Source organism: Chiloscyllium plagiosum, chromosome 8, assembly GCF_004010195.1.
Source record: "Chiloscyllium plagiosum isolate BGI_BamShark_2017 chromosome 8, ASM401019v2, whole genome shotgun sequence".
Taxonomy (NCBI): Eukaryota; Metazoa; Chordata; class Chondrichthyes; order Orectolobiformes; family Hemiscylliidae; genus Chiloscyllium; species Chiloscyllium plagiosum.
In genome coordinates, this window is record NC_057717.1 from 104338966 (window position 1) to 104365803 (window position 26838).

The 26838-nt window shown below is 43.9% G+C and overlaps 1 protein-coding gene across 1 annotated transcript in view; it reads right to left on the reverse strand.

Moving 5' to 3' along the window:
• The window catches only part of LOC122552383 (AP2-interacting clathrin-endocytosis protein-like), a 34434-nt gene extending 11474 nt beyond the window's left edge, over nucleotides 1–22960 (reverse strand). The window contains exons 1-2 of the mRNA XM_043695133.1: nucleotides 22820–22960; nucleotides 6609–7156 (exon numbers count right to left, since the gene is read on the reverse strand). Coding sequence (XP_043551068.1) covers nucleotides 6609–7089 — 481 coding nt within the window. The 5' untranslated portion in view covers nucleotides 7090–7156; nucleotides 22820–22960. The remainder of the gene's footprint in view (nucleotides 1–6608; nucleotides 7157–22819) is intronic.
• Nucleotides 22961–26838: the final 3878 nt, after the last annotated feature.

The window sequence follows — 26838 nt, forward strand, 5'->3', positions numbered from 1 at the left end:
GGGGGGGGGGGGGGGGGGGGGGAGAAAAAAAAGGGGAAGGTGAACCTGACGAGGGAGTCTTCTCTCCGGAACATTGATGGGGTGGGGAAGGAAATTTATCCTTGGTGGTGGAGTCTGTTTGGAGGTGGCGGAAATAACGGAGGATGATACGATGTATCCGGAGGTTGGTGGGGTGGAAGGTGAGGACCAGTGGGGTTCTGTCCTGGTGGCAATTGGAGGGGCAGGGTTCAAGGGCAGAGGTGCAGGAAGTGAAGGAGATGCAGTGGAGAGCGATTATGGAGGGGAAATTGCGGTCTTTGTAGGAGGCCATTTGTGTTGTTCGGTAGTGGAATTGGTCCTCCAGGAGCAGATGTGGCAGAGGCGAAGGAATTGGGAATATGGGATGGTGTTTTTTTTATATAATAACACAGGGGGCAGGGTGGGAGGAGGTGGTGTACTCTTGAGCCAAGCAGACAGTTCAAATCCCACTGGCTCCAGTTGGATAGGCCATATTTCTAAGACAGATATCTAGGCTGTGGTCACCAGGAATCCCCACCAAACCAAGCACTGCTTAATAATGACAGCACTGCTGTACTATTATTCCTCTACTCCAGAGCTGGAAGTCTCAATGTCAAAGTGGACCAACCAAATCCAACTCCTTTTGAAGTAGGAGTCATGAGGCAATTGGATCCCATATGCTTTCATCACCTGCATAACCCATTGTAACTTTCCTTCTGGCATCCCAGAAGAGATTCTTGCAACCAGTGGTGGTCCTCAGTGATCCAGCAATAATCTGGATCAAGTCAGGTTCCTAGAATGAACAGCACACTGGAGGGAAAGCCATCAGATTAGGAATCCTCAACTCCCAGAAGCAAACATTTGGCCAGTTAAGAACACGTGTTGTCAGAAAACCCAACATAACTGCATAAGTTCACCAAGACAGCACCTTTTAAATCCACAGCCACTTGTACAACAAGGTCAGTAGGTTGACAGGAACACCTTGTCCAAGCTCCCCTTCAAGCCCCTCAGCATCCTGGCTTGGAAATCTCACTATTCCAGGGTCAGAATCCAGGAATTCCTTGTTCACCAGCATTGTGGCTCCAATTACATCCTGCAGACTCAAGGCAGGGAACCCTAACCTTCCAAATAGGGTAGAACTCAATGCTGACCCAGTGACACCCACATTTGTGGATAATTGTCAGGGGGCTTATGGGAACAGGAGGTTGTGACAAAAAGTGACAACTAAGCAAGTGAAATGACATGTTAATCTAAAGTGCTAAGGTGGGCATTAGAGTATACTTTAAACAAGGGCACATTCGTCTTGCAAGCACAGGGGAGGTGGGGGTGGTGCAGTTTGCAAGGGAAAGATAAGCTGAAGCACTCCCAGTTAGACTAGGAAACAACCCTTTCACAATGCTGCCAAGCCACAACAGGCTGATCCTTGTGTAAGTGTCAGAATCACAGCAAGCGCTGACACCTCTTGCTGATCTGTTGTGTACCAGTATCCAGCTGTGCAGCAGGCACTGTCATTCATCATAGAAAGGCATATGGTGTCCAAATCCATCCCTACTCCCACCTCAAGCCTTCACCAGCAAGTGAGGCTTCCATTTGCTAACTTGATTCAGATCCAAGTGCATAACAAGGATTATAAATCCATTCTGTAGTCTTTGCAGACGAAAGATTGGAATTTGGACATCTCAGCTTCTGTACAGGAAATGAAGCAGCATTTCCTAGTTATGCAAGTAATTGTTTATGCCCACTTGAAGCACCAAATCTGACAACTCAGACCCTTGTTGTTATACCCTAGATGGTGCTCTTTCCCCACTGCACCCTGACAGCAGCTGCCTCAAGCTTTAGCGGCTCTCAGCATATGGTCCTGGACCTTGGGATGTACCAGCCATTTAACCAAAACCAAGTGAAGCAACTAGTCATTTTGTAGACCTCAAATTCTGAGGTATGAGTGTTAAAGACAAATCCAAGCCAAAAACTTTGTTTCTACAGGATTACTACAAGCCATTCGATGCAATGTTTTATCCCCTCTACATTCCCTTTACAAATGTAAAGGATGTTCCCAAACAGGTACTGAAACCCAATGGGGTCCTGTTGATAATAACATGCAAAGGATGAGGAGTTGAAAACCCAGTGATCCCAAAGACTGAGTGCGTGTAAAATATGAACACCACCTTTCAGACAGGCCATTAGGATACCCACTGGTGACTGAAACTGTAGGGTTCAGTCAGCAACAGTTGACCAGCACAGGGTGGGGAAGAGTTCAGTTTTAGCAAATGATCACAATCCAAAAACCTTAAGTGATTTCCCCCTCAGATGCTGCCAAACCTGAGCTTTTCCAGCAATTCATTTTTGGATGCTGCAAATTAGAAACAGTGTTATCATATTGCCTTTTGACAACTCAGGGATTAGTTAAAGAGTTTAAAAGATAACATTTAAGATGAAGTTTAAGAGATGAGCCAACTGCAGGGCCAAGCTCAGGAAAGTCCACCAGGAATCTCAATCCTTGTTTTAAACTGGCTCCAAGGAATTACTCAATTCTTTCCACGAGAGCTTGGAATTCAACCACAACAAGTTGAACATATCTCCCACACCTTTCTGTGGGATCTCCCTTAAAATTGATCACATTGATGTGCCACCTGAAAGTGAACATAAGATATTTCAACCTATGCCATAATGGATTTAAAAAGCTGTTTGCAATATTGTCAGTAAGTTGGAGAGACTCATTAAAGCAGAATTTTAGACCATTACCAGCTCAGGTTTTATTCCATCACTTTGATATGTTAAATCTGATAATCCACTGCCCAAACTAAGCTAAATACATAAAGAAAGTCTTCACACAATTAGAAGATCAAGTCTCTACTTAACTCTCGTCAAGAACTTTGACGATTGTGCGCCTGTCCTGATACTGTCTGTGCAGAAAAGTTGGTGGGTGAGAGAAACAAGGAGGATTCAAATACAAATATAGTATCTCCCTCACCCCAGCCCCATTCAGTACATCTCATGTCCACCTAGATAAATTTGTCACCTTGACAAAATATTCAAGCACTTCCACTACCTGAAGGAGGCATTCCAAACATTCAGTGGGGCGCAGGGTGGAAGAGGTGAAGCTCCAGAGGGGAGCTGTGGATTTTTAAAAACTGGTCTTGGTGGGGGGGGGGGTGGGAGGAAGAAACATTCTCTCCACATCCACCTTGTGAAAGCCACTCAGGAATGCTATTTTAAATCAAGTTGCCTCACCTGAACTCCAGCAGTTACTATCAAAGAGTTAGAAGCTAGGCCATTCCATCCATTGAATTGCAGACCAGACTCACTCAATCATGGCTGGTAAGTTTCTCAACCCTGATCCTAGTATGTGCAACCTTGTCTCAAGCCTGCCCCATTCCTGGAGCAGTGTGGTAGATGAAACTTTGGTTTCAAACCACCATGCTCAGTTTAAATAAGGAAATTGGACTAGAGGGATGGGGGAGAATTGACTGGAAAGGAAGTTAGCAGAAGAGACAGTGAGGAACAGTGGCATCCATTTATGAAATTAGTTCATGGTCCAATAGTTTTGATCATTGCTAATAAGGGAATCAAACTATGTTGTCTTTGTTAGATGCATCTGGGTCTGGGGGTCCACCTCCTTACTTGGACTCTGGGGTCTTAGTGTCATTGGACCACCACTTGCAAAAAGCCAACCTTCCAAGTTGGACATTAAGGCCACTGCCTGAGAAACAAAGTGACTCTGCAAAGCCATGTCCTGAGGGCCAGGCCAGGCTGCAAGGATCAGACCCAGCAATCAGGGTACTGCTTTTCATTCTACCCAGCCAGAGTTTCACGTTTCCCTGCAGAGATGAAGCCAGTGGGTTCAATTTAACCAAAAAGGTAGTGGCAAAAACTGGAAGTCATTGCAGAATGCCAGAAGACAGCCAGTGCACAAATTGTACAGAAATCCTCATTTAAAAAGTGGGAGAAGTAGCAGAGTTAGAGAAAGCAAATAAACACCGCTTCCCTTCAAGTAGCTGGCCACCAGGTGGAATCTGTTTAACACCCTCTTCAGGGAGAAGGGCCAAAAAAAAAATTGCCTGGGTTGACAAGTCAGGCAAAAAAAAAAGTTAAGTTATAGTTCACCATTGGACTCAACTTCAAGTTCAATTTGAAGCATTGTGTAGGATGTGGGCACTATTGCCAAAACCAGCATTTATTGCCCACCCAGCAGTTAATCACCACATTCTGTGACTAGAGATTCACAGCACTGAATTGGGCAAGGACAGCAGATTTCCTTCCCATAAAGAGGATCAGTGAAGATGGGCTTTCACAAGTAGTCACTTGGTCAGGATTAGACTAGATTTTAATTCCAGGTCAGAGGGGTACACTGCTGTGCATGCCCAGAGATCCCTGCAAAAATAGGACAAGACCGATTGGCATGGGCTAGTTTGAACTAGTGGGCAAAACAGACTGCAAATGCTGGAAATCCGTAGATTAGAGTGGTGCTGGAAAAGCTCAGCATGTCAGGCAGCATCTGAGGAGCAGGGAAAGAAAAAAAAAGACAACTTTTGGGCAAAAGTCTTCAGTCCTGAAGGGCTTTTGCCAGAAGTGTCTTTTTTTCTTGCTCCTCAGATGCTGCCTGACCAGCTGCTGTGCTTTTCTAGCACCATTCTAATCTAATTTGGACCAAATTGGCCTGCCTTCATGCTGTAGGAAATGGAAAAGGTGGTTTAGACATAGGATGCTCATTCTGCAAATACAAAAAAGGAGCAAACAGGCAAGTTATTCTGGAATTATGTAGAATACTAAATCAAGTCACAGCTAGGGGTGGTTTGCATGCAGTTCTGGTCACCCCATTATAGAAGGGGGTGACTGCACTCGAGGGTGTGGGGCAGATTTACCAGGATACTGCCTGAACTGGAGGGTCTGAGCTGCCAGGAATGATTGGATAGGCTGCAATTATTCTTGAAGGAATAAAGATTAGGAGGGGACTGATGGAGATGTGCATGACTTAGGCACAGAAAAGCACTGTTCACAGCAGGGATGTGAATAACCAAGCAGCATTAGATTTTTAAAAATGCAGGTGGAAAGCTTCAAGGGAATTAAAGCAATCTTTTCCAACGTGGGAGGCTAGGACTTCCTACTGGAAAAGTCAGAACTTGGCATTCAGCAGAATTTTGATGATCACAAATTACCATAACATCCAGAACTGGGGACCAGGAGCTGGTAAAGTGTGGTTACTGTCATCTAGGCAGGTCTTTGACCAGCATGGACTAATGGGTCAAATGGCCTTTTGTGCCAAGGGACAGAGCAACTGTGCAACAGAAACATTAGCACAGTTGGTGACAAAACACTACTGAAAAAGAAATATTGCATCAACAATTTCATGGAATCCCAGTGTGCAAACAGGTCCACATTTACCCTAGAGTGTCTTCCCTAAGACCCATTCTTCTACCCTATTTACACCTGATTAATGCACACTGGGCAATTCAGCATGGCCAATCCACTTAATCTGCACATGTTTCCTCCCACACAGTGGGAAGAGCAGGGAAGGATGTGCAAATTGCACACAGACAGTTGCCCCAAGTGTGGAAGCAGAGCCAGGTCCCTGGCACTATGATGCAGCTATGCTAACAGCTACTGGAGAGAGGGTTCTAGCATTACGCACAAAAAAGATACAGCCTAATTTGGGACAGTCAGCATGGCTTTATACAGGGAAGGTCATGTCTTACTAACTTGGTTAAATTGCGAGGTGATGGTGATCAGGGGATGACATTTACATTGATTTTGGTAAGGTAGGGATAAGGTCCCTCATCATGAGCTCATCCAGAAGATTAAGATGCATGGGATCCATGGTGACTTGGCTGTATGATTCAAAATTTGCTTGCCTGCTGAAGCCAGGGTGGGGTAGTGGTGGAAAGGTGTTTTGCAGGCTGAAGGTCAGTGACAAGTGGAGTGCTGCAGGGATCAGTACTCAGATATTTATATAAAGTGACTTGGATGAAATTGTAGCTGGTTGGGGGATAGCAAGTTTACTGAGATTTATTTTCCACTGAAAAGTGGTAGGATCTGGAACAGTACCACAGGGGGTGGTAGTATATATGATAGGGGCATTCAAGGGGATTTTTTTTTTTTAAATATGCAAGAAATGGAGGGATATGGATGAAGAGCAGGCAGAGGGGATTAGTTTCATTTGCCACCATGTTTGGTACAACATCACTGGACCAAAAAAAGTCTGTTCTTGTGCTGTACTAATCTAAAAATAAAAATGTGTTGCTGGAAAAGTGCAGGTCAGGCAGCAAAGGAGAAGGAGAATCGATGTTTTAGGCATAAGCCTTTATGCCTGAAATGCAGATTCTCCTTGGATGCCACCTGACCTGCTGCATTTTTCCAGCAACACATTAAGCTCTGATGCCCAGCATCTGCAGTCCTCACTTTCTCCTATTCTAAGAAAATCCCAAGATCTGATAAGATGAAAGAAACTGAGAATCCATCATTCAGTCAACATTCAGATAAAAGACAGCACCTTTATTTTAACAAAAAAACTATAATGGAGTGGAGGGGGGTGTACAACAAATGACTTGGACTGGTGACTGACAGAATTTATTCTGAATAGAGGGGAGAGAACAGTGATATAGTAGTTGACCCACCTGTGGGGTTGGGCTGCAGAGTTGGATTCTTCACCTTAGCAACAGCATTGGGCATGGGCAACAGCTTGCTCGGTCCTCCAGCCTTCCTCAAAATCAGGTCACCATTTCCACTTCCAGTATATGCCCCACTCAGTTCCTTTGTGGCCTTGTCCCTGGCTGCCATTTTCTTCTCCATGATTTTAGCATGGGATGATGTGCCAGATCCCAGTGAGGTGTGTGTTGCTGTGACTCTTGGCCCTTGCTCAATGCTCTTTTTACTGCCACTGGGCAATCTGTGCGGTGTGGAAGCTGGCCTATTGGAAATTGGTTGCCTATTTCCCTTGTTGCCAACCTTGGCCTGAATTTCATTGGGCAGCTTCACACCAGGCTTTGTCAGTCTGCTCTTTGGCTTGTTCAATGAGCCTTGGGCCACTGCTACACGACCTTCCTCCTTCACTGCTTGGTTGGAAGTGCTTGGCATGTCACAGCCCTCAGAGTCCATGGTGCCTTGCTAGAGAAGGTGGAGAACAGGGTAGCCGTCAACTAGACTCCAGGAGGAGAAAGGCACACTGTCAGAAGGGAAGAACAGTACAATTAAGAACTCCACGATGAACAAAACATTCAAAAGTCACCCTGCAGTTTCCTTTTTATAGATTAGCAAAAGGTTCCTAGAGTGTGGATTCTGACACCTATGTTTGACTTGACCCCATTAGATCAGACCAATCACTACCAACTGATAGGTATTTGGATTCTAAAGTGACCCTTCACATTGTGGAAACAGGCCACTCAGCCCACTGAGTTCGCACTGACCCTCCAAAGAAAAAAGGTCACCCAGATGTACCCAAAAGGTATAGGTTTAAGGTGAGTAGAAAGATTAACGATCCAAGGGGTGGTGTGTATGGAACATGCTGCCAGAGGCTGGTACAATTACAACCTTTAAGACATCTGGATGGGTATATGAATAGGAAGGGTTTAGAGGGATATGGGCCAAATGGGAACATTATTAATTCAGGAAATCTGGTCAGCAGGGATTGACTGGACAAAAAAAAGGTTTCTGCAATACAATGGTGTATGAGAATATTCAAAACCAGTCAGGGCCCCTTCTCTCTGGATGGTGCACCTCAAAATAGGTGAAGGATTGAACCATAGGTCCACAGAACATTTACCTGGGTCTCTTGGGTTATGGCATAGTCTGGTGAGAACATCACTGTCACCTTCCTGGTGGAAGGCAGAATTTAGAAAGAGGAACTTGAAGTGGTAAAGAAAGGAGGTGACACCAGCAAGGCATTTGTACCCAGCTGATGAGCCGAAATGAGCATTGTTGAAGGTATTGGAATTGTTGGCATAGTAGGCCAAAGCAAAAACAAATTCAGAAGTGCAAGGCACATTGTGTACAGGAACATAGTTCACTCCAGACTTTGTGCATAATAGAACTATATATAGTGAGAGCCACTAACACAAGATTAAGGAATTGCAGTTTTTTGGACAGGAGTTAGTCAGCACTGTACAGTGAGCTGGCCTGCTATGCAAGGAGTGGGTTTAATTCCCACAGCAGCTGGGGTGGAGAAGGACCCTCTTTAAGCTCTCCCCTGATCAGAACCCCCTCTGGTTAAAGTCCCAGCAGCTGTCTCTAGTGAGAGCAACCAGATGATCCATTAAGGCTACAGCTGCTTTACCTGTTTTTAATACCTGTATTGAAAACAAATCACTAAGCTTGTGAGCTACAACTCAGCAAAGTTGGGTTTATGCTTCATGGTGATAAAGATCAGTTCTTGTTACATATGAAAAAAGACAATCTGTAGGAGGTCTGAATATCAGATAACACCTCCCATGACAAAATAATATCAGCTTTTACATTAGATGTTTACAGCTAAGTCAGGTATAGTATTAGAGCTTCTCAATTACAATAAAGGACAACTGGGTCACTGATTTGACTTAAATGGTAGAGTCCAGAGAGTCAGACCTTTATACTCAGGTCATGAGCAGAATGGTAACAGTCGACGGCCTCACAGGTGGTGATCTGACCATGACAATTTACCCCTTCAGGCTCCAACTGCTTCAGACACCACTATACCTGCTCTCAGTCCCCTTCCAAAAAAACACTGAGGCCACCAGCCATTGTCACAACTTTCAAGCATTAAGTTGAGAGATGAGGGAGGGGTGGAGACAACCCAAAGACTGACCAGGAACCAAGAGACAGTGATGGTGAAGAGGGTTGATGTGGGCAGAGTGGTAGATGTGATCTATGGATTTCAGTAAGGCATTTGACAAGGTTCCCCATGGGAGACTTGTTAGCAAGGTTACAGCTCATGGAATAGTGAGAACTAGCCATTTCGATACAGAACTGGCTCAAAAGAAAAAAAAAGGTAGAAGACAGAGGGTGGTGGTGAAGGGTAGCTTTTCAGACTGGAGGCCTGTGACCAGTGGAGTGCCACAAGGATCGGTGCTGGGTCCATGTCTTTTCATTTATAGAAAAGATTTGGATAGGAGCATAAGAGGTACAGTTAGTAATTTTGCAGGTGACACCAAAATTGGAGGTGTAGTGTACAGTGAAAGATTACCTCAGTACAATGAGATCTTGATCAGATGGGCCAATGAGTGGCAGATGGAGTTTAATTTAGATAAATGTGAGGTGCTGCATTTTGGGAAGTCAAATCTTAGCAGGATTTATACACTTAATGGTAAGATCCTAGGGAGTGTTGCTGAACAAAGACCTTGGAGTGCAAGTAGATGGGATAGTGAAGGCAGTGTTTGGTATGCTTTTTTATTGGTCAGAGTATTGAGTATAGGAGTTGGGAGGTCATGTGGCGGCTGTACAGGACATTGGTTAGGCCACTGTTGGAATATTGTGTAATTCTGGTCTCCATCCTATCAGAAAGATGTTGCAAAACTTGAAAGGGTTCAGAAAAGACTTACAACGATGATGCCAGGGTCGGAGGGTGTGAGCGCTATAGAGAGATGCTGAATAGACCATGACTGTTTTCCCTGGAGCGTCAGAGGCGGAGGGGTGACCTTGTAGAGGTTTATAAAATCTGAGGGGCATGGACAGGATAAATAGACAGTCTTTTCCCTGAACTCCAGAACTAGAGGAGTTAGGTTTAGGGTGAGAGGGGAAAGATATAAAAGAGACCTAAGGGGCATCATTTTCATGTAGATGGTGGTACATGTATGGAATGAGCTGCCAGAGGAAGTGGTGGAGGCTGGTACAATTATAACATTTAAAAGGCATCTGGATGGTAAGACTAGGAAGGGTTGGGAGGGATATGGGCCGGGTGCTGGAAAGTGGGACTAGATTGGGTTGGGATATCTGGTCGGCATGGACAGGTTGGACCGAAGGGTCTGTTTCCTTGCTGTACATCTGACTGTGACTTTAAGTAGACCCACCAAATACTGGACTCCTGGATCAAGAATTATAAAAAAAGAGGGGTGGGTGGAGAAGTAGTTTCAAGTTAAATTGCACAAAAAAAGTTAACCTTTGCCCAAATAATGCCTAATCTGTGGCAGTGGAGGTCTCCGGAGACTGATATTCTGAACTGTTTCTAATTTGGGCAACATTAGTCTAAGAGTTTGATCTTGGAGTCTGTACCCATGTATCTTTGTACCCAACATGATTTGACAATGTAATTGTCCACTTTTCACTGCACTCCAGTACCATGAGACAATGCTATTTCAATTCAGTCTGCTGCTACCACACTGTCCATCTGGTCCTCACCAAGATAAAAAAGGTTAAATTAAAACAGCCACCTGTCACATGCAAATTAAAAATGTTAATGTTAGTGACATTACTGGAATGAAAGCACAGATTCTGAAATAATCTGAATCTTCTGTAGCAATGAAGTAGGAATACACTGGCACTAACACCTCATGTTTACATGCAATTATTCAGTTAAAAAAATACCTGTAATCACCAGCATTGCACCCCAGTATTACACAGCTCAAAGCTGTCCAGACAGCTATTATGACAGGGAAATCCTCACTGAACTAAGTGTTGACACATTTGGAGAGATTTTATGCACCAAAATATTGTAACCACTGCAGTGTTATCAGATTAAAAATTGTATCAACAGCATCTGGCAATGAACACCACTTGAGCCAGATATTTCCATAACTGCAGTGATAGCTTGTTACACAAGTCAGAAAATAGATCACAAAATAGATGAAAGCACTAATGGAAATATCACAGCACCGGTGTCTAGTTTCAAAAGGGAAAGTGTTTTTTGTTCAAATAAAAAAAATTCTCAGTTAAAAGATGTTGAGCTACACTGCAGTCACCAAATTACTTCCTGACAAAATCAGTTCCTGGTGTCAGCCTTGGTACAGAGCTCAACGGGTGAATGGAGACAAAGACACTTTGCATCCGATATGTTATGTAGGTGGAGGTGATGTGTAGCGTGATGCTGAAGCCTGGTTCGATGAGCAGGATTGGTCCCCAGGTTTAAGACCTCCAAGTAGCTCTGCTGTGCAACATTCAGTATTCACTGACAGGGATAGCAATCATGAAGTGGGCTGGCTACAGTTACATTTACCCAACATCCAAACACCTATGCCATGCCAGAATCAGAGACACATGCAGCAGAAACAAGCCCATTGGTCCAACTTGGACATGCTAACCATATGTTAAATTCATCTAGTCCCACATCCCTTCCTATTCCCATCCAAGTAACTGTACCAGCCTCCACTTCCGACAGCTCTTTCCATACTGCACCACCCTCTGCGTGAATACATTGCCCCTCGGGTCCCTTTTCCCTCTCTCTAAACCAATGCTCTAGTTCTGGACTCCCCACCCCAGGGCAAAAGATCTTGACTATTCACCAAGTCCCCTCATGACTTTTCTAAATATCCACAATGTCACTCCTTAGGTCTTCCCTGGAGCATTGAAGGCTATTTCTCCTCTCCCTTTAGCTCAAACCTTTCGAACTCGGTCCTTGAAAGGGTACAGGTACCATCTTCAATAGAAGCAGGGAGACCAGAATTGCATGCAGCCTGAAAGTGGCCTAACCAGCCACAACAACATGACCTCTCCATTCCTATATGGAATACACTACCCAATAAAACAAGCATAATAGTCACCACCTGGTCTACTTGTGACTCTACTTTCAAGGAACTTGCACTCAAGTTTTTATTCTACAACAGTCCCAAGGGCCTTATTAATGTACAAGTCCTGCCCTGGTTTGTTTTCCCAGAAGAAGGAAACTTCCTAGAATTGTTAGGCAAGCAATGGTCTTTTAGGGAGTAATTGTAAGGGGGGGGCAGGGAAGGGAAAAAAAAAAGAGAAAGATTAGATACCAAGTGCAGAATTTATCAACTTCAGTCTAAAAAAGGGATGAAGTTGACAAGAGATCTATTTGTAGCAGATTTTTTTTAAAAAAACGGTGCAACTGAACCAACATAATTATTAGCCAAAACACCAGCCAACACCCCTGCCCCAAACACATGGGGTTATGGGTGGAAAGAAAGACTAGGGAGGCAGTTGAAGTGGTCCTTGTTCAGAGGATCCTTGACCCATCAGAACTTGCTGTTTCAAGCTCCCAAGTACTTCACTTACAGTAAGCACAGAACAAATCGTTCACATGTTATAAAGTCTCTGACAAGAGTTTAAAAAGCTACAACTTATAGCAACCGATGAGAATAAACTGGCTTTCAGGTTGGAGGTTGAGACCAGGAAGGGGAGGCCATTCAGTCCCTCTATTCAATCTAAATGGGGTGATTAATTGTCACACCAAATGGGACTTGGACTTCAAGGTCCTGTGCTGTAGTAATTTAAGGGAGGCCTTGGTTTTGCTGAGGAATAGTTGGTCTTAAATCTTTAGTCCTGGTGAAGCAGTTTGGCATGGTCCTCCATTTGTCCATGAATTGACCCCATGTTGTGAAAACAGTCCAACAGCTTTAAAACAAGATAAAAGTGCAGCTTCAACTCATTCCAAGTCAAGAATCACTTAACTGAGGAAGGCATTGATCAGTTGTCTGTAGTATCAGAATATGGAAAAGCCTGATGACTTGCCATGAGCAAGTAGATTGGAAAACACTTGTGGGCTGGAAGTGGATTTGAATGCATTCAAAATTTCTCCCATGCAAAATTGCTACCAACTGCATTCACACAGCAAGACGCCATTTACATTTGGACTGGTTTCCATGGATGTGGCAACCATGTTAAATTACCCTCTTCACAAGCCACTCCTTTCATTGAAAACAGCATGCTCCTCCCAAAGTCAAGAGGGCAAGATTGTAAAGGGGTTAGCCACAATTTCCACCCTCAGTCCCTTGGCACATTTTATCCTAATGAGTTAGTTGCAGCCAGCTAAGTGTGATAAGCTCAGATTTTTGTTGCTGTCTGACATAGCACTAACCACTCAGACTACTGCTGCCAGAGACACTGGTCAGGAAGCACACCCAGACAAAGTCAATATTGATGATTGATAGACAGTTTCTGTACAACTGGGAGAAAATTAAAGACATTAAAACAAATTCAGAGGCAAGATCGAAAGTCAATCGTGCCAGTTCCACTGGGAACATGAGCAAATCTTCACTGAGAATTATGGCTGTGAGGATCGGACATTGACTTCATGTTGAGCAGAGAGGCAGGAAGCATTAACTATGCAAAAAAAAAGTGCGGACTGGCTGATGCTGGAAACCAGAGTTTAGATCTGAGTGGTGCTGGAAAAGCACAGGTGGTCAGGCAACATCTGAGGAACAGGGGAAAAAAAAAAATTGGACATTTCGGGCAAAAGCCTTCATCAGGAAGGGAGACAGGAAGCCTCGAGGGTGGAGAGATAATGGGGGTGGGGCTGGGGAGAAAGCATCCAAGAGTACAATGGGTGAATGGGGTGGGAATGGAGGTGATGGTCAGAGAGGGGGTGGGGGTGAGGGCGGAAGTGTTAACTGAAGAGTTCAGAAATTATTCTTCTCGCAATTTGGGGGCAGAGGGCAAAGCAGTTAGAGGTTTAAAAAACCAACCAGCAAGTGGCTAGACTTTAGTGACTGTCTAGGGGCAACGTTCAAAGTCAAGCCAGAACAGGATTTTCTGGATTGTGCTTCTTGTTGGTCAAAGCCAAGCTAGTGCAGCTACTGGAAGATCAGGGGTCTCAGTCCATCCTCCATGAGCCTAGCCCCTGGCAATCCTGCCAGTCCAAATGACATAGGCACCAACTGTGAATTTTACACACTGGTGTGGTAGGGCAATACCGGAGGATAGCAAAGTCACAAGGGTCACAACTTTTAAAAAAAAGTACAGAGAAACCACCTAGATTAGATTAGTGTGGACACAGGCCCTTCGGCACAAGTCCACACCGACCTGCCAAAGAGCAACCCACCCAGACCCATTCCCCTACACCTAAACACTACAGGCAGTTTAGCATGGCCAATTCACCTGACCGGCACATCTTTGGACTGTGGGAGGAAACCCACGCAGACACTGGGAGAATGTGCAGATTCCACACAGACAATTGCCTGAGGTGGGAATTGAACTCAGGTCTCTGGCACTGAGGCAGCAGTGCTAACCACTGTGCTGCCCCTACAGGCTGACCTCAGATGGAAGGAGAAAGTATCATTTAGTGTCAACTACAATCTCGTATAGGTTCAGCATCACTGCAAGGGGCAGGATATGTACAGAATCCTGGGTTTGAATAAAACCAGACAGCACAAATTAAGAATGGTGAAAATACTGGTTCATCTCAAGTGGAGCACAGGCCAATCCTGGGCAATTCACTGGGACAATGTGAAGGCATTGAGGGTGCAGGAAAGATTCAAACGGTGCAGCAGGCAGTGAGGAAAGCTAATGGCATCCTGGCCTTCACAGCCAGCGCTTGGAGTATTGGAGTAGGGAGGTTTTGTTGCAGTTATACAGGGCCTTGGTGAGGCCACACCTAGAGTATTTGTAGTTGAGTCAGAGGAGAGACCTTCTTGCTATCGAGTGAGTCCAGTAAAGGTTCACCAGACTGATTTAAGATTGGGTTAACTGGGCTTATACTCACTGGTATTTAGAAGAATTGTTGGTGGTAGGGTGGGGGAGAAGAGATCAGATCCATACAAAACTCCTGATGGGACTGGTCTGGCTGGATGCAGGAAGAATGTTATGTTGGCAAAGTCCAGAATTTAGGATTACAATCTAAAAATGAGGTAAACTGTTCAGGACTGACAAAGAATTGCTTCACTTAGTTCTGAAGTGATGAAATTCTCCCACAGAAAGACACTGGAGATGTTTGTCAGATTATATTCAAGAGAGCCCTTGCAGCAAAAAGAGATCAATGGGTGTGGAGAGAAAAAAAAACGTGGAGGGATTTACAGACTTGGCATGATCAGCCATTAACATGGCATGGTGGGACAGACTCAAAGGGCCGAATGGCCTACTCTAGCACCCATTCTGGGTTTCTAAAGGACGGTGCAGAGGCCAACTGATCAGTGTTAAGGGGATGTGTTTCTCTTATTCAGAGCCTTTGACTTCACTTCACACGCAAAGAGGGTCAAAGGGGTCCACCTACCGTTACAGGCTTTAATTAAACTGTTTGCAGAAGTCAGTGTGCATGAATTGCACCTTGTGAGAAACCTTGAGAGAAGGACCCAACACCATGGGGCAACTGCAGAGTTATGACCTGCACTTAGCCAGCAGGTTTGATAGCCTTCTAAACGTGAAGTGTTGAGAGACAGCCAACAAAAAGTTGTCTGAAATGTAGCTACCAGCAAATCCCATGGAATTCTTGGATGTGGGCAGAGGGATATTTGCCTCAGACACTGGGAAATGGCCCCTCAATCCTCAAGTTATTCATTACTTGAATACTCTACTTCTAATCATTCTATCCTTTTGAAGGAGAGAAATTTCTGTATTAATCAGCACCTAGTCTTGTTCCCCCTTCAAAATCAAAGCTTCTCCACCAGCTGACTCCTTGCCAAGTAGATACATTTCAAAGTTCACCTTATTCCCCACCTTTATGGCCTTAGCCTTCCATTTCTAGCCATCCCCACCAAAACCTGTGTCCATGCCAATTCTAAACCAGCTTTCTGTATCAAGAGACATTACTTGTTGGTGGCCATTCACAGTTCTGAGATCCCCAGCCTGCACTTCTCCCCAGCTTCCCACAAACAGGCTCCCTAAAACCAACTCATGAATCTCACATCGGGGTCATCAAACCCAACATCCTCTGCAGCTTGTTTTGTAGTGCTCCCAGGAAACTTGGGATTCAGTGTATGATCATTCCTTCAAAAATAAGATTAGCAATGTTTGAGAATGAAAGTAGTGATTAGCTAGAGCTCAAATTTTGGGGGGGGGGGGGGGGGGGGAATAAGAGGGGGAGTCTTCCCATAGAAATTGGGAGACCCAAGGTAGAACAAGTTAGCACCTCAAAGGTGAGGCAACTAACAGGAATAAAGTAGCAGGCAAGTAGAGATGATGGGTTTGGACAAAGCTATGATTCAGTGTACTGAAATTAATAAGCCTAAGTGTTTCAAAATTCTGTAATACAAGTGCAGATTAACTACTTGTTCCAAGCCATTTTAAATAATCATAAAATTAATCAGGACAGATTTAAAAGGACAACTCAGCCTATATTAAATTGGGGCCAGTTATATTTGACACATTTAGTCTTGTGCCATGTACAAAAATTAAAATTCAGCTCCAACATTGTGACAGATTTGTTACACATTAAAAACCCATACAATTGCCATAGCAAGGGAAGGATTCTACAGTTAGTAATTACATAGACCTTTCAAGAGTATTAGAGTGTTGTATTCAGCCAGAAAATATTATGGGATGTGGGCAATATGGAGTAAGGGGATTGTTTATAAAAAAAACAGGTGCAACAGGAATCCTCCCCATGGATAGTGGTCTCTGGAATTTCCCTACCTCAATGCTAGGTTGCTGATAGAAGGAAACTAGATTGCAAATCCACATGGAGGGCTAAAAGATGACAGCACAAAAAAGGAGTGGAGACCTGGGACAGAGCAGGCTTGACAGGCTGGATGGCCTACTCCTGTTCCCAATTCTTAGTCTAGCTTCCAGTCCAGATTGGCAAATGATTAGATTTCAAATTCAAAGGACCTGCATGGGCTTTTAAATTGCTACGCCCATTATATTGGTTATGGTGGCAGGTTGGTGATGTGCATTACAATCAGATTCCCTACACAGTGCAGAGAGAGGACATTTGGCCCATGAAGTCTGTTGACCCTCAAGAACATCTCATACAGACCCTATCCCCATAACCCTACATTTCCCATGGCTAACCCACCTTGCTTGTGCATCTTCGGCCTGTGGGGAGGAAAGAAGAGCACCTGGAGGAAGCCCAGAGACATGGGACAGATTAGCAAACTCCACAAAAAGTTTCCCAAGGCTGGAATTGAACCCAGGTCCCTAGTGCTGACAGGCAGCAGTGCTAACCACTGAGCCACCATGAAGTCTATGGTAAACAGACAAAAGGCTGATGGAGAATTCCAAATTTCAGGCATTAGTGAAAGGCAGTTGCCAATCCTGGAGCTGGGAGAACAGGGAGGAGATATATTAAGGAATTTCCTTCATACAGATTGTGATCAAGCATCATGTTTGATAAAAATGTTAGAATTTCACTGCTATGATCTTGAAGATTAGACTTAAAGTGTTTGTCTTAACTGCAAGTGATTTTGAACAGGATTAGAGTCCTCAAATTAGTATCTTAGTTATGCAATGCCCCAAAATATTACCTTGCACAAATTTTACATGGGCAAATTCAGGCCATTGGATAATTAGGATACTATTTGAGGACTAATCACTAATAGAACAAGCTATGTTGCAATAGAAAATTGGGTTGGAGCTAAGCCATCCAATATGTTCCAATTAACAGGAAGTTAAAAACAGGTCAGTACACTAGTTACTTACCAGCTCTGGTCATGTCACTGCCCATCCCCACATCAGCTCCTTGTATCTTAACAAGATGAGAGAGTCTACGTGCAGGCAGTTCAAGTCTCGGGCTAAACAGACAGCTTCAGTTTCCTTCTCCCAGCCAAAACTGGCTCCGTATCAGACCAAAGCACAGAATATCAAGAGATAGCTCAACATTGTATAATTTGAGTACAGTCAAATGAACATGCAGTGCCTGTTTAACAATGTTGCCACTCAAGAGGTAACTGCCAATTGATTGGACAATTCTGGATGGATCACATGACCTCCCCATTGGAAGTTCAATGTGACCAACTTTAGCCAATTGGCAAGTGAACAATTACCCAACTGAGCACTTGCAAATTGAGAATTTCTCATCTCAATGGTTACAAAAGTAATCAAAAATTCTTTAAAAAAACAATTTTATGCCCTTACTTTCCTCATGGGTTCCTCCCAGGGAGGGAGACTGTCATTTACAAGCTGGAAGTTGGTAAACCTACAAGGGATTTTGTTCCCCTTGGTTACCGGGGGTCAGATCACTGCTTCAGATACTGTCAGCAGCCAAAGATGACAGGAGGTTATCCTGCTAATGGTGGTGTGGGCCTGCAATCAAACTTTGCTTGTGGACAGGTTACAAAAACCCATCATTCACTAACTAGATTAAAACGCAAAGTTCAACTCCAGGACAGAAAGCAATTTCACAACATAGCACATAGACCCCAGGCTGAAGCTCTGTCCTATTACATTGTACACAACACATTAAAACAAGAGGCTAACATTAAATTGCTGACTTCATACAAGTTCAGTTAAATTGCACAGATGAAGCTGCTCATTTTGACAGAACAAGAATGATTTAAACGCAAATATGGTCGTTTCTCCAATGGAGAAATCATCATGGGCCAAAGCCTTGACTGAAAGTTATGTTCATAATGCTTCCCTTAAAATTCCTCCTCCTCAGCCCAAACTGTTAGGAGGTAACGTACACCAAAGTTGGATGGAATCTTTACACACCATAGCAACTGTTCCCACTGATTTCACTAGGGAAAGTAAACCTGTCAATCTTGTTGCGACCTCCTGGTCCAGATCAGAGAGTCAACAGGACAAAACTGATGCAACACAAGTCTAACTAGATTTCATTGAACAGCAGTTCGAGATGGAGATTAAAAACTGAACTCCTTCAGTTTAAAAGAAAAAAAATCAGCCTTTCACAAAATGAATTCATTTTAATTGCAAACAGGCTCAAAGACATTGAAGATGCAATCTGTTCTTGGTCAGAATCTCCTGTCTGCTTGATATCACACGAGAGCGAAAGAGAATTCACTGCTGAGCGAATCTTCCTCCTCCCTTCTCCCTCCCCCTTCACTAGGATTAATGGCTGGCTATAGACCCGAGTGTAGGTTTGACATGGTGTGTCACAACTAGTTAAGCTGCAGAATCTGAAGCAGTAATTTGCAAGGTAGATTCTTAGCTGCAGTTCTCATCCAAAGCAACAAACTGATGGAAAACCCCTCCCAGTCCTACAAACCAATCCCTGCAGTTGAATTTTCACTGCAAAAGTAAATCTGTTCCAAATAACAGTCATAAAAAGGATGAGAACAGAATGCACCATCTGTTACTTGGTAGGATTCTGTTATGCAAGGCTTTCAGGACCATGCAACAATCTTGTGATGTCATGCCACTAACCTTAAATAGGACAGTTTGTATGGAGCTGGAACGTCACTTTAGAGGAACACCATTACTCTACAATCTCAATAGAGAGAGAGTCCCATGGACTCGGTGGACATGAACCCAAGACTGTAAATGAATCATTACCCAATGACAAAAAACCAACCTGGTCTATTAGTATGTATCTGTGGTATACATGTAGAAAAATGTTACTGTTCTGTCTAAATCTGACAAAGATCTTGGCTTTGCCTCAAGGAGTTTGTAAAAAGAACCCCAAATGCAGCTCAAATCCAAAATGAAGGGCCAGAGTTGGCTGCCACTCTAATGCACAACTCCACATACAAGGGAAGGGGTACACTAGGGACACCCAGTTATTCAGCTCACTCAATGGAAAAGGAGGGTCTGAAAGCATTTTAGATATGGTAATGAACTGATACCAAATCAGCAATGTTAAGATTGGTGACAAGAGCTCAGTCAAGTTTCAAGGTAGCAACTTTGTTCCTTTTTGTTTTGTACTAAAGTTTGGAAGCCATGCACCTGAAGGTACAGCTATAGGTAGAGACATTAAAATGGGAAAGCTGAGAGAATAGGAGCGTCAAGATCAGAGGAAGTGGTGGAGGCTGATGCAACATTTAAGAGGCATTTGGATGGGTATATGAATAGGAAGGGTTTGGAAGGATATGGTCCGGGTGCTGGCTGGTGAGACTAGATTGGGTTGGGATATCTGGTGAGCACGGATGCATTGGACCGAAGGGGCTGTTTCTGTACTATACAGCTGACTCTATAATGGCGATCTGATACTTTGCCTTTGAGCTTGGTTTGGGGGATAAACATTGGTACAAGCCTGAGATCTCCCTTAAACAAGGCCATGGGAGCTTTGTAATGCTGGAAGGGTGCGGAACTGAAGGGAAGTAATTACTTATAAAACAGGATTGCTCCTGGGTTTTGTTTGAGACTCTGTACAAATTCAAGGGCTAATGAGGCAATCTCTCAAATAATCTGACATTAAAAAATGTGCATTGAATTTAAAAAAAGGTAGAGTGCAAAGAAACCCAATCATGACTCCTCACTGGGAGTACTTTATATTGTACATCACTCCCATTCCTGAGGTGGTGGTTTTTACATTAGGCATCTTCATCCTTGCATCTGTAGCTAACCAAACAGAGACTGGCTCCATTGGATAGTTGGCCATTAGAATGGCTTTATTTTGCCAGAAAATGAATTTTCAGCATAAAATAACCTATTTCAAAAATTCTCAATGTTTGTCTGTCTTGTATCAAATGCTGCTTGTTTAATGTTGCCTTTGCCCAGTAAAGGGAGAAGTGTGGTTTATTTCTATCCCCCCCCCCACCTCCCAACCTATTGGATTATGATGATAAAAATCGACAATGATGATGTCTGGCAAAATATCTCCTGGATGGAGTCCTTGGGCCTTATCCCTCCTGATTATTGCCAGCCCTTCCCTTCAATTCCACACCCTTCCAACATTACAAAGCTCACATGGCATTGTTTAAGGGAGATCTCAGGCTTGTACCAATGTTTATCCCTCAACCAAGCTCAAAGGCAAAGTATCAGATCGCCATTATAGAGTCAGCTGTATAGTACAGAAACAGACCCTTCGGTCCAACGCATCCGTGCCCACCAGATATCCCAACCCAATCTAATCCCACCAGCCAGCACCCGGCCCATATCCTTCCAAACCCTTCCTATTCATATACCCATCCAAATGCCTCTTAAATGTTGCATCAGCCTCCACCACTTCCTCTGGCAGCTCATTCCATACACATATCACCCTCTGAGAAAAAGTTGCCCCGTGGGTCTCATCTTTCCCTTCTCACCCTAAACCTATGCCCTCTAGTTCTGGACTCCTCTACCCTGGGTGGGATCTGCATATATGAAGAGTTTCTCAGATGCTACCTGATGTGTAGCAAGAGAGAGACTAGCACTCAAAAGCACTTCATTAACTAAAACCACTCATCTGTACACAAGAGACATTAAAGGAAATTCATGCCAGTCACCCACATTCCATAAAACTCAGTTTGAGAAAAAAAACAGGTTAAGCACTGGCTGCAGAAGCTAAAATAAAACCAATCTACAGACTGAAGTCACAGACTTTAATTAGACCAATTAAGTTGGTGATTAGTTTCAGCTAATCAAGGGAGTCTCACCTGGATCAGATTTATAAAACATGAATTCCTCTCAGATTAACAAGGGCTGCACTCTAACCCTTTACTTCCAAAGTATTAAACATGAACTTGGACCACTTAACTCCAAAAGTAGATTAGAGGGAGATTACAGCACAGGCTCCTGACATGATGCAGAATTCATTGTAGTCCACAGAGTGTGGGTGTGGGTGGGATGGGATGCTCAGTCTATACACTAATTGATTATGTCAACTCCAAACTGAGACAAGCTTCTCCCAGAGAGCTCATGTACTCCAGGGAGGGAGAGAGAGTCACAAGGGAAGGGAGGGGATAATGGAAAGCAGGTAAAATACATTGTTCTCCATTTAGATCAGCAGCAAGAAACATTTACTGATCAGCTACAGAAAATGGCAACAATGGAGTTAGCAAGATGAAACCTATGGGGATGGCTTCCTTTAAAAAAAGAGAGCAGGAGAACTGCTTGACAAGGAGAGGCAGCAAGATCAGCCCGTTTAACATATAGGACCATAGCAAAACAAGCTGCCTTATTAAACATCCTCCACCCCCAACTGATGGGAATCAAGGATTTTGCCTGATTGCACTAGCCATTTCAAAGTTAGAAACACACTAAATGGTTAAACACTGAACTCAAACACTTCTGTACTGGAATCTCAACTGTATACACCAGGAAGGGGAACAAATAGTAGCCTCCACAACTTAAGAGGCAATTAAATAATTTCAGAACAGATCATGCCAGTTGGGAATCAACCTCCAGATTTAACTCTTTCAAAAGATCCAGAAACCATTCAAGTTCTTCACTGAATGAAGAAAACCAACCTCCAACAGCTTAAAAGATAAAGGGGCTGTTTATAAAACCCAGAACTAAAGAGGGAATACATAACAAACCAAGAGGTTAGCATAATATTTTGTTAGGGACACGAGCAAAGCTCCCTAAGTCAGTATACAGCTAAAACTTCACCTTTAGTTATCCAGTGTAATTATAGAAAGAGGGGTATAACAGCTCAGCTGGCATTCCTTCTACTAAACAAGGCCTTGACAATAAATCAGGTTTAAGCTTCTGCAACAAAAGTGCTTCAAAAATTAAGAGCTGTGCATTAAAATTCCAGTTACACATTCACAACAAATTCAGAGTAGGGTAAGGGGCAAAAATCTCTGAATGATCAAGAGATAGGTTACAATCTTGGCAATATTCCTCTTTCACAGCCAGGAGTTACAATAAAAGATTTACATAGTACACAAACCTTTCAACATCAACCCCCACCCCAGGGAATGCCACTACAGTTTAAAAAAAAGTGAGGCTTTTAAATAAATAAAAAATTTCAATTCATTTGTTAAAAAAAAACAATAAGCAGTCCACTAACTATTTAGCCACACAGCTTTAAGAGCTAGAAATCAAATCCCATTTTACAATTCAGTGCCCATGCACTTTGCAGAGCATCACCTCCCCCTCATTGAATTACTCACTCTCTTTCTCTCTTCCCCCACCATTACCAGAATCCAGCAAGATAAAAGCAACATAGCAGAGCATTACATTACAGCAGAGTAAACATAAGCAAACTCACCTGCCTCGACTCCTCCAATCTCACAAAGACTGAGCAGCCTGCTACCAGCCAGAGAAGGGAGGGGAGGGAACACAGACACAAGCTCCTGGTAGGCAGGATTAGAGTAGGGACTGCACTCATCAAATCAGAAGCCCCATAATAACATGCTGATATCACAGCCAATTAGATTGTACCTCAAATCTGAGCCAATGAGGTAATCTTTTTGATGTGGACAATACTCAATTAGAATTGACCGACAGGATTGGATCCAAACAGGCAGAGATCCTCCCCTCCCCCTCAACACATGCACACACACTCTGCCCCATCTGCTGTTCCCACACATTCATTCTCAGCCATTCCGAGCAGCTGTTCCAAAATCACCAGCTCCAGCTCGCTGCCTGAATTGCTCCTCTGTGACCCAGCAGCCCTGGCTTTAACCCACTCCCTATCTCTGTTGGTTGTGCTCTCGCCTCTCAGTCTGAAGGATTTGGCTTCACCTCTTGCTCTGGAGCCTCTGAGCCTGCTATTCAGACTGGCACCTGCCCATCTCGGGTGCTGTCATTCCGTTAGCATTGCTGTGGAACTGAGACTCCCACGTGGTCAGGAAGGGAAAGCATAAAATATTCCGTGGCACTGTCTCTGATTTGATTTGATTCATTGTTGTCACATGTACCTGAGTACAGTGAAACGTTTTGTTTTGTTGGCAGTACAGGCAGATCATACCATACAAAGTGAATTAGGGTAATAGGAAAGAATGAGGGATACAATGTTACAGCTGCAGAGAATGTGCACAGAGAGCGAGATCTACATTAAATTTAAAATTTGAGCGGCCCTTTCAGGAGTCTAATAACAGCAAGGAAGAAACTGTTCTTGAATCTGTTGGTCTGTGTCTTTAAGCTTGTGATCTTCTGTGTCTTGAAAAAGGACAGGGAGGGGGGTTCTGCCAATGCCCTGCTTGATATTTGTCCCTCAACAGGTATCCCTTAAGCATATCAGTACCAGGTGGCCACTTACGCAAACTGGCTTGTCCTCCATTGTAATAATGTCGAGGGGCTCTTGTGGTACAGTGGTAGTGTCCCTGCCTCTGAGACAGCTGTCATGGGTTCAAGGTGAACATCTCTGAATGGGCTGATTAGAATACATAGAAAATGGCGACTAACCTCACTTTATCAAGTGCTTTCCCAACACTTTTTAAAACACACACCTTCTTTTTCCTTTGAAAAAGGCCGGCCTTTCAATCTGTGAGCTCAGCTTCTGCTGTTCAAGGGCCAAGCTGTGAATGTACGGTAGTTGGCCCCAAGCACGTTCCCTCACACTCTGTAAACCCACCTCTTTGTTGGGTGCAGTGATGCTTTGGTTGTGAGTTGGAACTAATCTCTCAAGGATCAATTCAACCCCCCGATTTCAGTATTCAAACAGAGGTCAGGCATGAAGGCTCACTCTTTGATAATATCCAGAGTCATAGAGTCATAGGAGATGGACAGCACGGAAATAGACCCTTCGGACCAACTCCTCTATGCCGACTACATATTCTAAATTAATCTAGTCCCATTTGCCAACACTTAGCCTATATCCCTCTCAACCCTTCCTATTTGTATGGGAAATTTATCATGGCCAGTTCACTTAACCTGCATAGAGCCATAGAGATGTACAGCATGGAAACAGACTCTTCAGTCCAACCCGTCCATGCCGACCAGATATCCCAATCCCAATCTAGTTCCACCTGCCAGCACCCGGCCCATATCCCTCCAAACCCTTCCTATTCATATACCCATCCAGATGCCTTTTAAATGTTATAATTGTACCAGCCTCCATCACTTCCTCTGGCAGCTCATTCCACACACGTACCACCCTCTGTGTGAAAAAGTTGCCCCTTAAGTCCCTTTTAGATCTTTCCCCTCTCACCCTAAGCCTATGCCCTCCAGCTCTGGACTCCCCCATTCATCAAGGCCTAAAACTGATTTTAGCCAACGAGAGTCTTTGGAGGTGTGATGTAAAGCATCGTTAAACATAAGGCACAGCTGCCAACTTCACTTTGGTGGGATATGCGCTGTATTTACCTGCCTGTGTGACAAACACTGAATCCTCCCTCTGTGTGAAAAAGTTGCTCCTTAGGTCCCTTTTAGATCTTTCCCCTCTCACCCTAAACCTATGCCCTCCAGCTCTGGACTCCCCCATTCATCAAGGCCTAAAACTGATTTTAGCCAATGAGAGTCTTTGGAGGTGTGATGTAAAGCATCGTTAAACATAAGGCACAGCTGCCAACTTCACTTTGGTGGGATATGCGCTGTATTTACCTGCCTGTGTGACAAACACTGAATCCTTCCATGGATCGACCAAGTCCTGACATCTCTTCAGTGACCGTGCCAATATTTTGGGGTTTTCATTTTCCTTTCTTGTCTCCGGAAATGTTTCAGTCTTCATACCTTGGTGTGCACGGTGAATAAACTGGTTCCAGGTGTTACTGTTGAGAAAGGAGAGGGGGAGTGGAATGTGGTTTCAAGATTTGATAGTGTCTATGGGGCAAAGGTATGTTCTCTGCTGATGGAGTTGGAGTCCAGGACAAGAGGGCAGATCTTAAACTCTGAGCCGGGACTGTTCAGGAAGCACTGCTCCATCCAAAGAGAAATCTGGAATTCTGACCCCAGAAAGTTATTGAGGCTTTTGAGACCATTGAAAATGTCAAACTATTTCAATAGAATTAGAACTGGGCCAGAATTAAGATTTATTGCCCCATGTACTCAAGTACAGGAATACAGTGAGTGTATACAATGTCACCATTTACTGGCACCATCTCAGGTACAAATACCCGAATTGGAATATTGATATGTTACTGTTGTCGGAAGAGGGCTTACGGGACATAGAATCAAGGCAGGACAATGGAGCCAAAATCCAGATTAACCATCATTCAAACTGGGTATTGGACCAAACAGGCTGAGTGGCCTTCTCCTGTTCTTCCTCTTTTGTGAGGAGGCCCATTCAGTCAGTGAGACACTCCCTCTGCTGCGCAGAATGCTTCATTTCTCAGGAACAGAAACAGTTAACACATCAACCATCTATCCATGTCAGGATCTACCTCCCCTTGTATTGCTGAGAGCAGATTAGGAGGAGGATGTGAGAACATTCCCTGGTAATAAGATGCTGCCTTTGTGTTTGTTTTGAAAATGATTATTGTTTGAGTATCACTAATCAGATAACTGCAGGGTCACGATGCCAGTTGTTGTTAATTACCTCCCCTGCTTTGTCAGAACCAGCAACTTAGATTTCCAGATATTTTCCTCACTAACCCATTCAGAGATGTTATAGACAATAGACAATAGGTGCAGGAGTAGGCCATTCTGCCCTTCGAGCCTGCACCACCATTCAATATGATTATGGCTGATCATCCTTAATCAGTATCCTGTTCCTGCCTTATCTCCATAACCCTTGATTCCACAATCCTTGAGAGCTCTATCCAATTCTTTCTTAAATGAATCCAGAGACTGGGCCTCCACTGCCCTCTAGGGCAGAGCATTCCACACAGCCACCACTCTCTGGGTGAAGAAGTTTCTCCTCATCTCTGTCCTAAATGGTCTACCCCGTATTTTTAAGCTGTGTCCTCTGGTTCGGCACTCACCCATCAGCGGAAACATGTTTCCTGCCTCCAGAGTGTCCAATCCTTTAATAATCTTACATGTCTCAATCAGATCCCCTCTCAGTCTTATAAACTCAAGGGTATACAAGCCCAGTCACTCCAGTCTTTCAGTGTAAGGTAATCCCACCATTCCAGGAATTCACCTCGTGAACCTACGCTGCACTCCCTCAATAGCCAGAATGTCTTTCCTCAAATTTGGAGAACAGAACTGCACGCAGTACTCCAGGTGTGGTCTCACCAGAGCCCTGTACAGCTGCAGAAGAACCTCTTTGCTTCTATACTCAATCCCTCTTATTATGAAGGCCAGCATGCTATCAGCCTTCTTCACTACCTGCTGTACCTGCATGCTTACCCTCATTGACTGGTGTACAAGAACACCCAGAACTCTTTGTACTGCCCCTTTACC